We start from the raw sequence: 12,909 nt of genomic DNA, 5'->3' as shown, positions 1-12,909 counted from the left end.
ATAATAACACTACTGGTAAAAGCGTTGTACAGAAACAATTGTATCCATCCCCCTTCTCCTAAAACAACTTTTTTAGATATCGCACAGTTTTATTTTATATTTAAATCTAGTTTTTTAGTTTTTACTGTTTCATTATCTCTGCTCAATGACACCTTCATTTAAGTATGCCAGAGCTCAAATCTATGAATTGTTGACCCTTTTTATCTCATTCTCACTCTTAGAAGCCATTTGCTGTCTGGAAAGTGTTTTATGACTGTAATTACTTGTCAGTGAAAGTTATGCTATAGTCTGACCCAGTCCAACCCGGTCCCGACCCAGACAGAAACTGTCACTTACATACTTGATGTTTAACTCTTTCAGTCAGAGAAAGAAAAAAAGGAACACAGCATAGTTATTGGTGTGCTTGGCACTGTACATACACATGTCTATCTCACATGTCACCTCGGTTGTCCTTTAAGAAAGAAATGGAAAAAAAAAATTATTCCTCAGTTTTTGGCCATTATAGTTTGAAATTAATACATGCTACCATAATTAAAACCCATGTATTTTATTTGTCCATTTGTCCCGGTTATTACACCATTTAAATTATGTCCCTATAACAATTAATGGCGCCGATATTTTATTTGGAAATAAAGGTGCATTTTTTCAATTTGCGTCCATCACTATTTACAAGCTTATAATTTAAAAATTATAGTAATATACTCTCTTGACATGCATATTCAAAAAGTTCAGACCCTTAGGTAACTATTTATGTTGTTTTTTATTGTAATTTTTTTTTAATTAAAACTTTTATTTGGGTAATTTTTGATGTAGGATGTAAACAGTTAATTTTACATGTAAAATTATGTGTTTATTTAATATAAAATGCATGTGGGTGTAGTTTTACTATTTGGCCACAAGATGGCCACAGTCAAAAAGTTCTGGAAGTGAACGCTTTCGCTTCCAGGAAGCATTAGGAGGACGGGAAACTTATTTTTGCGCAGAAATACTGCGGTCTCTGATAAGAGGCCGTTGGTTTTTGTGCCGAGGACTTAGGTCAATGAATGGGAACGTTGCTCCCATTCATTGATCTCGGGGATAACGGAAGGCTACGGGAGCGCGCATGGCAGCGCATGCGATAACGTGCCTCTGTTAGCAGCAGCAGGGCAGTCTATCTGGACGTATATATCCGTGCAGATAGACTTAAGTGGTTAAACAACTTTGGGGGAATATACTGATCTAATAATAATTAGGAGGGCACAATGGCTATTTAATTCTAGTATCTGAGAGCACATGGCTATTTAATTCTGGTATCTGAGTAACCCAGCTCTTTAAAGAGAGCCTGAGGCGGTTCATGGGGGGCAGATGGGACACAGAGGAATGTTCTCTGCCTCATTACATGCTTCTGTGTCCCCCCCACCGCCACTCTCTGCCCCCCCCCATTGCCGCGCTATAGCCCCCTGAGATTAGCTACAATATTTGTCACTATCTCTGAGGTAAGCATAGGGGAGAGGGATTCCCTGTTTAAAATGCCCACCAGGGGGGTTCCTGCAGGGTTTCCAGAGCTGCCATTGGGCAGCTCTCACTCCCTGGCTGTGCTTCCTGCTGCTCTCCCGCCTCCCTTCACGCTGTGAATGAGAGACACAGTCTCTCATTCCAGTGTTGTGACCCAGAGGTCACAAAAGTGAAAATGGTCCAGTGCGGGCCCACAGGAGGGGCTGAGAATGGCAGTTGTTGTGGCTACCTGATCCGCTCAGCCACTCGGATCAAGTAGCCTACGTTTTTTTTTAATCTATGAGCCCACCTCAGGCTCTCTTTAATTCTGTTAATTTGGAGTCACACAAACACAGATAAAAGCCTGACTGCCTCTGATGCAGTAAAATTCATTGCATTCTCTCTTTGCCCAATGGACTGAAATTCCCAGTGGTTCTGGCTTACTGCGCAGGGGCAGCTATGCTTACACAGATGCCACGCTCGAGTCTAAAGTGGAGCGCAGCCCTGCTGCTAATTCGACAATTGAGAACCGGAGAACGGTGTAGGAAGCCTCTATAAAGGATCCAGAGGCTTCCCTCTTTTTAAGTAAGTATGGGTTTTGTACCCAAGGTTTGCCTCTGGTACACTTTAAGGACTTTGTGAGGAGATAAAAATAAAAATACCATGTAGCCCTTTGCTGGCTATGTACTATTTATGCTGTCTTGTTTATTAATAATCTCCTAGTTTGCCATATGAAACACATTATCCCACTGGAATATGGGGTAGAGAATTTCTCATAGCTTGGGAAATTCCAGCCTTGCCAGGAGTTGGTGTCCACATGTAGTGATTTATCCTTTGGCTTTGTTATGGTGACAGTTATAAACTTTGGAAATTCACTTTATATTCCAGTGTTAGCTATTACAGGGAGTCAGATGCTGCCTTTAGGGATGCTTAACTCTTGCCGAGTTGCTTTTTCATCGGATACCTCATTATTTAATTACAATTGGAATAGAACATGTACTGAACTGTTCCATGTAGTACATTCACTTGTACAGCTTTTGTGAGTACATTGTCTGCCTTTAAATTGTTGAGTAGCCCTTCCCAGCTAGTGTGAGTTAGGTTCAGCTTGATTAAGAGCACTTTAATTTTCTTTGTTTCTACAAACAAATTGTATTATGCTTTCTCCTTCATGGTCGGTGTGCAGTTTTGGACAGTGTCCCCAGGTGGTAAGAGTACTTGGGGACGCTGTCTGCGCTGCACCCCCTCTCTTATGGTAAGTAGCGCCTAAGTAACTATTTGTATGCATGTTTCCCAAAAATATTGGAGGAGTTTTAAACTGAGGTTAGGGTGGAAACTTGAGAGAATCTTGCAGGCTGTTGCAATATATAGAACTGATGTCTCTCTACCAAAGTTTCAAGTACTATTTCCTATAAAGTCTAATTAGTTTACAGCCCCTGCTTCAGCTGTAGTGAGTGCAGTGTGTGCCTTTAAATGTTCAAGTAGCCCTTTGCTGTTAGTTGTAGCTTGGTTTAGAGTGCTGCCATTTTCTTTGATTCTACATAACAATGTAATGCAACAGGGTCCCATAAGTATGATATTAGTTCATTAGCCTTTAAATGATGAAATCACTGTCAACTTAAATGTAATATGTAAAATAATAAATAAAAAATGAATTCACCACAAGTATACCTATGACACTGTATAATTTGTGAAAGTATGAACAGTTCAGCTGTAATGAATCTGTTGCCTCTAGCAGCTATTTTATTTTGACACATTTTGTTAAAGCAAACCTGGGAGATAGTTAAATTGAAAATGTAGATACTTACCTTGGGAGAGGAAAGCATCTGGATGCTACAGAGACTCCCTCATCCCCCTTCCTCCCTCCGTTCCAGCGCTAGGACCCCCGAAGCTCCATGGAGCTCGCCGGCACTGTGTAGGCGCCAGGGTTGCCAAGCGTCCGTCTTTTGACGGACAGTCCGTGAATAATGAGGCAAAATTGTCCCGTCCGTACTGCCCGTATATTTGCTCAGTGTGTCCGTCAATTTGTGGATTCTACTGTGATGTACTGCAGCTTCTCTCTCTTGCTGCGATACATCACTCAGTCTTCACTCCTCCCCGCCAGTAAGATCTCTTCCCTCACTGTGAAAACGTCCCAGGCTCGGGCCCCGCCTCCAGCTGCTGCTATGATCGTCTGTAGTCTTCTCCGGGATGGCATGGGCATGATAGAAGCAAGTGAGTAAAAACAGTCAGACTTGCTAGACCTTGGAGCGTGTGGCCAGCTAATGGAGCACAGCAGCCCAACTCAGTAATGCTATCCCTCACCGCATTCCATCGGAGCTCGCTCTGGTCTGGTCTGCTGCTTGTGACCACTGATCAGGTCATGCAGAGTTCAATCATGCCTGAATTCAGCAGTAGAGGCCGTCGGAGCCATGTTAAGAGTTTCCCCTATTCCTGTTGCAGTGCTGTGTGAGAGGTGAGGACTAGCTCATTTATTGCTAAATATATATATATATATATATATATATATATATATATATCACACATAACACACATATAGAGTGCCTGTTGACTGCAGTCTGCCTCCACCAGCCCTAAATGCATTGCCAGCCCCCATCCTGCCACCTTTGATCAGCATTTTTCTACAGGTGTGCACCATGTAGCCTCCACTAGTTATACCATTCCTTCTGCAGGGTCACCATTGCTGCAGGAGCTACAAGACCTCACTGCTTTGTCTGTATAGCATACCCCCACTGCGGCAGCACTGATACATTTAGGGACATGAGAGTGTTTTCTGTGTCATCTGACAGGCAGCCGTGCAATATAAACCTGCTCAGGGCTTTGTACCAGCGTGGCTTCATTTCATAACCAACACCAATACACAGTTTTGAGCACGCTTACAGCATTTAGTCACCTTTCAGATGACACACAGGGCTTTTACCAGTACTGTAGCAGAGAGATAATCAGAAGTGCACTCACCACCAATGAGTACGTAAGCAAGACATCGATATGGAGGGGAGTGGTTTGAGGGTGAAATGGGGTAGTAAAGAGAAATGAGGACCTGTGGGATCCCTATGCGGCGCCCTAGTCCTGCTGCAACCATTAATTTATATTAAAACATTTTTTAAAGTGACCGCCCACAATTAAGCCCCACCCATAACCCTGCGCTGTTGACTCCGCCCCCTGTCCGTCCAAAATTGTGGGTGTCCAGATTTTTTGGGCTTTTTGTCCGTCAGAAACTAGAAATCAGGTTGGCAACCCTGGTAGGCGCAGACGACTCAGGCCTGTGCAGTAGCATAGAGCCACTGCTCAGGTCTGGCAGAAAATGCAAAGCCTGTTTGGCTCTGTGCTATTGGGCAGGCATGAGCTGTCTGCACCTGCGCAGTACGGGCAAATGGGGGTCTTAGCGCTGGCTCTGTGAGGAGGAGAGCAACGGGGAAAGTCTCAGGAGGATCTAGAGGCTCTCCCAAGGTAAGTACCCACATTGGGAGCTATTTTTCCAGTCAGGGTTACTTTAAATGGTTTCCTTTTTTTTACCAAGTGTTTACAAATATTATGATGAGAATGTCTTTGCTTTTGCACAAAAGGAGACTTTTTTAATGACACCATTCCTGAGGCAGACCTATTTATTATGGCCAGGATTATTCATGACTGGAAGGAAGACAAATGCCTGGAGCTGCTGAAGAAGATTTACCATTCTTGCAGATCAGGTGAGCTCATAGAATTTATGCAGATGACTGAGTTAAGCATTTTGCAACTGTCTCATACATTCTACGCAACAGAAACAATGCTGCCAACGTTGCAAGTACAAGTACGGTTTATGGAGCTATCTGAGTAACTGGAAATTGGACTGATCTGATAAGCATCAGCATCTGTTCAGGACTAGCACACTGAATCTAGGGTGACCATATTTTGATTTCCAAAAAAGAGGACGATCACAACAGCATGTGGGCGTGGTCATGGGTGGGGCCAAATATACAAGACCTTAGCAGTGTGCTGTCCAACTTCGCGGGCATGGAGGGCCGTTTTTTTTTCCAGACCACATGGTGGTGGAGGGCCGGCCGACCACAAAATGCAATCAGATTCGCAGAAGATTTCCCCACAAAATGCAATAAAATCACACAGGCAGGAGACACATGACAATCATGGTGAGAACTCCAGAGAACACTGTAAAAACTAGGGCTGTGGAGTCAGTACAAAAATCCACCGACTCCGACTCCTCAGTTTAGGATTCCACCGACTCCGACTCCTCGACTCCGACTCCTCTAATTTGCATATTACAATCTTGTTGATTGAAAGTATGTAACATGGAATTCGTCTCTTAACTGCCAACGTTTGGAATTTTAAAAGACAACTGAAGTGAAAAGGATATGGAGACTGCCATATTTATTCCCTTTAGTCATAGACTAAAACTAGTCCTTGGTAAGAGTACTTGTAAAAGGTACAGACTGGAAGAAAGAACATCTATCAGGCCCTAGGCAATGTAACTGTGGGGACATGTAAGAGTGATGTGCAGGTACTTTGCAGGGGAATAAGGGGATTATTCCTCTATTACACATTCTTCATGTACAATCTGAACCAGGTTTATGGGTGATAGACAACACCGCTGTGTTCAATGTGCACACCATTCTCAGTGGATTCCCTGCAGCTCTGTGGAGAGTGCATATGTAGAGTATAGTACTACTCTGTAACAAAGTAAACCTGAGACAGATGAAATTAAAGTTTTATACATACCTGGGGCTTCCTCCAGCCCCCTTCAGGCTAATCAGTCCCTCGCTGTCCTCCTCCGCCACCTGGATCTTCTGCTATGAGTCCAGGTACTTGAGCCAGTCTGCCGTAGTGCACATGCACACACTCCGCCGCCGGAAGCGTACTACATCTGCGCAGCACTATTACGCAGGTGCAGAATGTTCCTGGCTGTAGGAGCGGCATGTGGCCAGACAGCGCTGACTGGCTGAATTACCGGGACACATAGCAGAAGATCCAGGTGGTGGAGGTGGACAGCGAGGGACTGATTAGCCTGAATGGGTCTGGAGGAAGCCCCAGGTATGTATAACACTTTTGTTTTCATCATTCTCAGGTACCATTTTTAACAACATATCAAATTATTTGATTTCATGAGCAAATGAGTACATTTGCATAAATCAGAATCAACGCAGAATTATTTCCATCTCATTGACCATCTCTATTAGTGACACGGCTACACATCAGGCTTTATACTTACAGCATAGATGTTATTTAGTATATATAAGAGATTCCTGTGTACACATCATATATACAGTCACTATCAGATGTGCATATCTGACTTTAAAAATACAGGGACTGCTTTATTGAAGCAGCCAAGTAACTAATTTTGATTGGTTTATTTTATTTTTGTGGACTAAGCACAGCTATTACTGTATGTATAAATTATTTATGATGACTATTATCTGAGAAATAGAACATTTTATCATATTTTCTATTTTAATTACAGTTTAAATTCATTAGGAGTCGGAGCATTTTTTCCCGACTTCGACTCCAGGCACCCAAAATTGCCCCGACTCCGACTCCACGACTCCCACTCCGACTCCACAGCCCTGGTAAAAACCATGCTAGTTAAGCACAATGATTTAGTATTCTGGCTGAACTGTATGGCTGTATTTCTTCTGTTCAACCTAAAACTGTAACTGCTGAGAAAATGTGCGCCTTATCCACACATGCAGTCATTATAACAATGGGGAGAGACCAGACAGATATTTGCCCAGGGACCCTCCAGGCAAGCTCTGCATCATGCTGTGTATATTTACAAGCTTGCCTGCCCTCTAAATGCACTTTTATCAGCTAGCCTAGTGTTTCACATTGTCTTACACCAACAAACCTGAATACACCAGACCTGCCCTAAATCACTGAATGAAAGGCTGCCTGGGGGGAGATTGAACCCCTTCCCCCCTGGCCAGTCTGCGCCTGACTCACACACTGAACAAAGCGGCTCTTCTGCAGCTCGGCTCACTCTGTGTTCAGCTCTCTTCACCCGGACATTTAAAGACCCGGGAGGACGGCCCGGACAGGTCATAAAAAGTGGACCTGTCCGGGCAAAAGAGGACGCCTGGTCAGCCTAGCTAAATCTAACTCAAAAAGTGTCCAAAATTAGTAAACCGAAGAAAGGGAGAATGAACTGTAGTTCATCCTCCTTATTTTTTAGTTCTTTAATTTTGGATGCTTCTTAGGAAGTAAGAGTCGTGAGTCAGTTTTCCTTTGGTCTTTCCAGGCTTCTTTCCTACTATCAGTGAATATTATTATTTTAAAAACACTGTTGTGAGGTGTAATCTAGAATTGTTCGCTTACATGAAAGAAGCCACATTTGGTTATTATGTATACCGCCTTTTTTCACGATTATGTTTTGCTGCTTCTCTTATCTAACTTCAGCCTTATCAGACTGTCTATGTAAGTTTCTAATAATTTTAGAGCACTGGCACATTTGCTTGTTCCAAACAAAGCTCCTGGTAACCAGACATCATATGGGCCCATATGCAATTAACCTTTTCTCCTGAGTTTTCTCCTAGGTGATATTTTCAAAATTGTCAATAAAATGCATTTTAAACCCCCTGCAAGCAAGAAAATGCTCAAAATAATTGTGATAGTACTTTTTCATCTTCTTTTTGGTACCTTTTTAGTTGCAAAGGGCTGAAAAGTTACTTTAACCATTTCAGCCTGCGGGGATTTTTCACCTTATGCATCAGAGCAATTTTCACCTCCCATTCATTTGTTTATAACTTTATCACTACTTATCACAATTTATTGATCTATATCTTGTTTTTTCTGCCACTAATTAGGCTTTTTTTGGGTGGTACATTTTGCTAAGAATTATTTTTCCTAAATGCATTTCAACAGGATTAATAAGAAAAAATGGAAAAAAATCATTATTTCTCAGTTTTCGTCCATTATAGCTTTAAAAAAATCCACGCTGCCGTAATTAAAACCTATGTATTTTATTTGTCCACTTGTCTCAGTTATGACATCATTTACATTTTGTCCCTATCGCAATGTATATCGCCAATGTTTTATTTGGAAATAAAGGTGTATTTTTTCCGTTTTGCATCCGTCACTATTTACAAGCTTATAATTTAAAAAATGTTCGTAGTATACCCCATTCAAATGCATGTTTAAAAAGTTCATACCCTTAGGTAACTATTTATGTCTTTTTTTTTTTTAATTGTAATTTTTTTTTTTCATTAAAAATTTTATTTGGGTAATATTTTGGTGTGGGAAATAAACAGTTAATTTTTAATGTTGTTATATGTGTAAATTGTAAGGTAAAAAATATGTAGATGTAGTTTTACTATTTGGCCACAAGTTGTCCACCTTCATTTTGTTTCCCTCCTTGTGCTTCTCACTAAGCGGAAACACAAGGAGGATGCGGAAATTTTGACGCGCAGAAAGACTGAAGCCTCTTGTAAGAGCGCTTCGGTTTTTCTGCGGGGGACACAGATCGGTTATTGGGAACCATGTTCCCATTCACTGATCCCAGGGCTACCGGGGGACACCACAGGGGCACGGGTGCGCACCCGCTATCACGCGCGGGAGCGCACCGAAGCGCGGCACAGCAGCAGAGCAGCCGCCCGGACGTGAGCTTCACGTCCGGGCGGCAGAATTGGTAAATAGAAGATGAAAATGTTCTCCTAGGAGAAAACTCAGGAGAAAAAGATAATTGCATATGGGCCCATGTGTCCTCGGATCAGTGAATAATGGTGCACAGCGCCTATGCATAAAAATGGCGCCGCATTAAAAAGATACGATTATCGTTATTTATCGTTAGTACTACATAATAATGGCGCACAGGGAAAAAAGAAGAAAAACGGCACACAGTAACGTTATTTATCAATAGTTCATATTCCAAACAGCAGACGTTATTGCGCACAGTAACGTTATTTATCAATAGCGCCCTAATAAGCCAAACTACAGACGTTATTTAACTGCAAAACGGTGAATGGATTTAATGTAACACTGTCAAGGTTAGGGTTAGGCACCACCTGGGGAGATTTAGGGTTAGGCACCACCAGAGAGGTCTTAGGGTTAGGCACCACCAGGGGGGTGCTTAGGTTTAGGCACCACCAGGGGGGTGGTTAGGGTTAGGAACCACCAGGGGGGTCTTAGGGTTAGGCACCACCAGGGGGGTGTTAGGGTTAGGCACCACCAGGGTGGTGGTTAGGGTTAGGCAGCATCAGGGGGGTGGTTAGGGTTAAGCACCACCAGGGGGGTGGTTAGGGTTAGGCACCACCAGGGGGGTGTAGGGGTTAGGGATAGGTACAGAGAGGGTTCTGTGTGTTAACACTATTTTTCAATAACATAAACAGAGCAAAATAACGATAAGGCTTTAACGTTAAATAGCGATAAGCGACAAACGGATTAGCGGCAACACCGTGTGCCATCATTCGCAGGTGCCATTTTCAGATGGATCCATGTGTCCTAGTTTTTAGGTCGTATGCCAGTGCTCGGGAACAATGATTATTTTAAGAAGCTTTTAAGAAGACTTTAACTCTAAGTAATTATGCACAAATATATATATATATATATATATATATATATATATATAAAATTTCATTTTTCTTATTGATTCCTATGAAGTATGAATATTACAAACACTTTAATCTACAGCAATACATAAAAACTCAGACTTTCCAAGGGCAGCTGAAATCCATGTATGTGCTTGCCACAATCAGTCCGAAAGGTTGGAAATGGACATCTACGATTACTCTTACAAGTAATATGATTTTCACAAAGTCTTCCATGACAGTCACTGGGAGTCGGAGATTGATTGTCCTATCTATGAGACAGGAAGCACACGCACAGTTCAAAAGACACTCCGCACTTCCACCCCTCAGTGCTTACATATTACTTGGAGTATAGAAGTGGACTTGCCATATGGCAAGATTTAGGCCTGTCATGCGAACTTAGTGAAAATAATATTCCGTAACTGAAATCATAGACTTTCACTTGTTCTCCACAACAGTCACCAGGAGTTACACATTACTCCTCTCAGGGTGGAACTATTGCAGAAAGAACTTTGCATCTAAAAGTCAGATCTTCATTGATAGGCAGATTCAATCAGGTAATGCTTTATAAAAGTATTATAACTAGACCAAGTGGCTGCATTACAAGTTTGTGACAAACACATTGAGGTTTTCTCCACCCAAGTAGAGGAAATTGCCCTAGTGGAATGAAGTATGAAAACTAATGGTGTTACTCTGGCTTTTTGTGATCAAACGCCCTAAATGCCTTCCAAACTCTATGATAAATACCAAAAGTAATTAGCTGTCTGAAACTTATCAACGTGGAGATTGCTTTCTCGGCAATGACTTGGTTTAGTAAAAATTTCCTTTAAAAATCCATCCGTTGAGCCTGAGTTTGGCAGGTGTTAGATGAAGTACTGGGCCTTGATAAATTAGATCCTCTCTGGCTGGATGTGTCCAGGCATGGCCCATTGTAAGGTTCAGCAGGAGGGTATACCACCACATTTGTTACCAATCTGGAGCAATCAATATTGTAGTCAGCTGATCCTGGAGAACTTTTTAAATAAATTGTGCAATCAGATTTAAGGGAGGAAATGCGAACCCACTCTCCAGGCTCCAATCCTGAGCAAATGCACCCATTACCTACTTCCCCCTTGGATCCAGAGTAAAGAACCAAGGTAGCAGGAAATTTGTGTATGAAAATAACCAATAATGATCAAATCTGGCCAAAGACCTCCCTGTTCAAGCACATAACAGAAGGATCTAATGACTTAGAAAGTCTGTGACTGTGTTCTCCCGTCATTTTAGGTGAACAGCTCTCAGGGAGAGAAGATTCTCCTCTGCCCATAGGAAGATCTGCTGGGAGAGAGGTCATTGGAGGACTCTGAGTGCCAGTCTGTTCAAGCAGGCAGTGGCTGATCTGTTCTTCATAAAACATAGAACAAATTGGTCTAAGCACTGCTCATTGTTGCAAAAATGGGTGAAAAAAGGAATTTATTACACATATAGAACTCACAGACTTGCTCTTTGAAAAGAGCCAGACACAGTATTATATTAAAATAATTTTCTGCGCAGAAAGTGTTTAAAAACCACGGGGGGCCATCAATATCTAGATGTTTTTTTGTCAGGTCTCATCTGCTTACGGGGACGGCGGCCATGTTGACTCAAAACGTCCCCGCAGTCAGACGCCCACCTCCTACCACTGCAATCATACGATGACAATCCTGCATTTACACAGCAGCTGCCTCCCTACTAACAGGGACAGAGTCCATATGGCTATGACATATATGCGCAGTTGGCCGGCAAGAGAAGGTGATAACAGTTCATCTATTCAGCTGTTCAGCTATATTCAGTATAAAGCAAACTTCTTTCCAAACACAGCACAGTAGCATAGCAGAGAAGCAATTCACATGGATTATGCAGCACAGAGGCAGTTGTTAGTGAAGCGGTATACTGACAGCTTGCAGCATTCAAACTTTTGCATTTTTCATCAGTGTTTATCAGGCTTAAAAGCTCAGCATAACAGCATGCACCAGCTGGTATAGTCATGTGATATAGAACACTGGATAGTTTGAAATATACTTGCAGCTTCCTGTGTTAGCGAGATGCCGTTCTTCCCAGGCCTTTTTCCCAGCGATGGGCGACCATTTCCTCATCAGCGGGTGCAGTTTCTTGCTCCTGGGTTATATCCAACGGCTTCCTCTCAAAGGTTTCAGCGTGGCTGCGTATGCTGAGGTAAGGAGGTGTAAGCGGCCTGGCGTCTCACGTGCTGCTCTGCACGGAAGTTGATGGCCCCTCCTGCCTATGCATTTCGCGTCATCAGACGCTTCGTCAGGGCGTGGTTGCCGTTGCCGTCACTGCCCTATTTACATTCCCACTGTCTCCGCCTCCACCTTGGTTCCGCCTTTCATGTGCGTCAATGCGTGGCCTCTTCCGCATTCAACACACATATAGTTCCGCCTTTCATGTAGGTCAACAGATGGCTTCTTCCGTATCAGACATCACCATGGCAACATCCCATGCGTGCAGCCAATCTAATAGTTCCTTGGCATGGCCTCATGATTTCTACTGCCATCTAGTGGCATGTGAAGAGGTTTCTTTCCATTCAAAGGAGGTAATTATAGTAACTACGTTTATTGCACTTCTGGACCTTTTCTCTTTAGATAACAGTTCCAATTTATACACAGATGTTTGCTTCAAGCGCATAGTACAGTGTAGATTCTTTCTACTTTAGATTTTATATATAATTGGACTGGAGTCTCACCTAATAATTGTAATGGCCGTCTCATTTTCTCATAGTTAGCCATTTCCTTCTCAAACATTTTTTCATTCATACCATGCTTAGTCTTAAGGGCCATATTACTATTGATTTATTTATTATATGTAATCTGTCTGAGAAATGGGGTTAAGTCTAATTCAGAATTGAACCCATAGGGTACCATTGTGTTTAATTTATATATCCACATACTTT

General features: G+C 42.4%; 2 protein-coding genes across 4 annotated transcripts in view; one reads left to right on the top strand and one right to left on the bottom strand.

The window, feature by feature from the left end:
- The window catches only part of AKAP17A (A-kinase anchoring protein 17A), a 126,835-nt gene that overhangs the window by 67,433 nt on the left and 46,493 nt on the right, over positions 1-12,909 (bottom strand). The gene's annotated exons all lie outside the window — the stretch shown is intronic.
- The window catches only part of LOC137546914 (acetylserotonin O-methyltransferase-like), a 66,446-nt gene that overhangs the window by 50,349 nt on the left and 3,188 nt on the right, over positions 1-12,909 (top strand). For all 3 annotated transcript variants that reach the window (XM_068269944.1, XM_068269945.1, XM_068269946.1), the window contains one exon: positions 5,037-5,159. In XM_068269944.1, coding sequence (XP_068126045.1) covers positions 5,037-5,159 — 123 coding nt within the window. The remainder of the gene's footprint in view (positions 1-5,036; positions 5,160-12,909) is intronic.

Source organism: Hyperolius riggenbachi, chromosome 2, assembly GCF_040937935.1.
Source record: "Hyperolius riggenbachi isolate aHypRig1 chromosome 2, aHypRig1.pri, whole genome shotgun sequence".
Classification (NCBI taxonomy): domain Eukaryota; kingdom Metazoa; phylum Chordata; class Amphibia; order Anura; family Hyperoliidae; genus Hyperolius; species Hyperolius riggenbachi.
The sequence above is the reverse complement of the archived record's forward strand: the minus strand, read 5'-3'. Positions and strand labels throughout refer to the sequence as shown.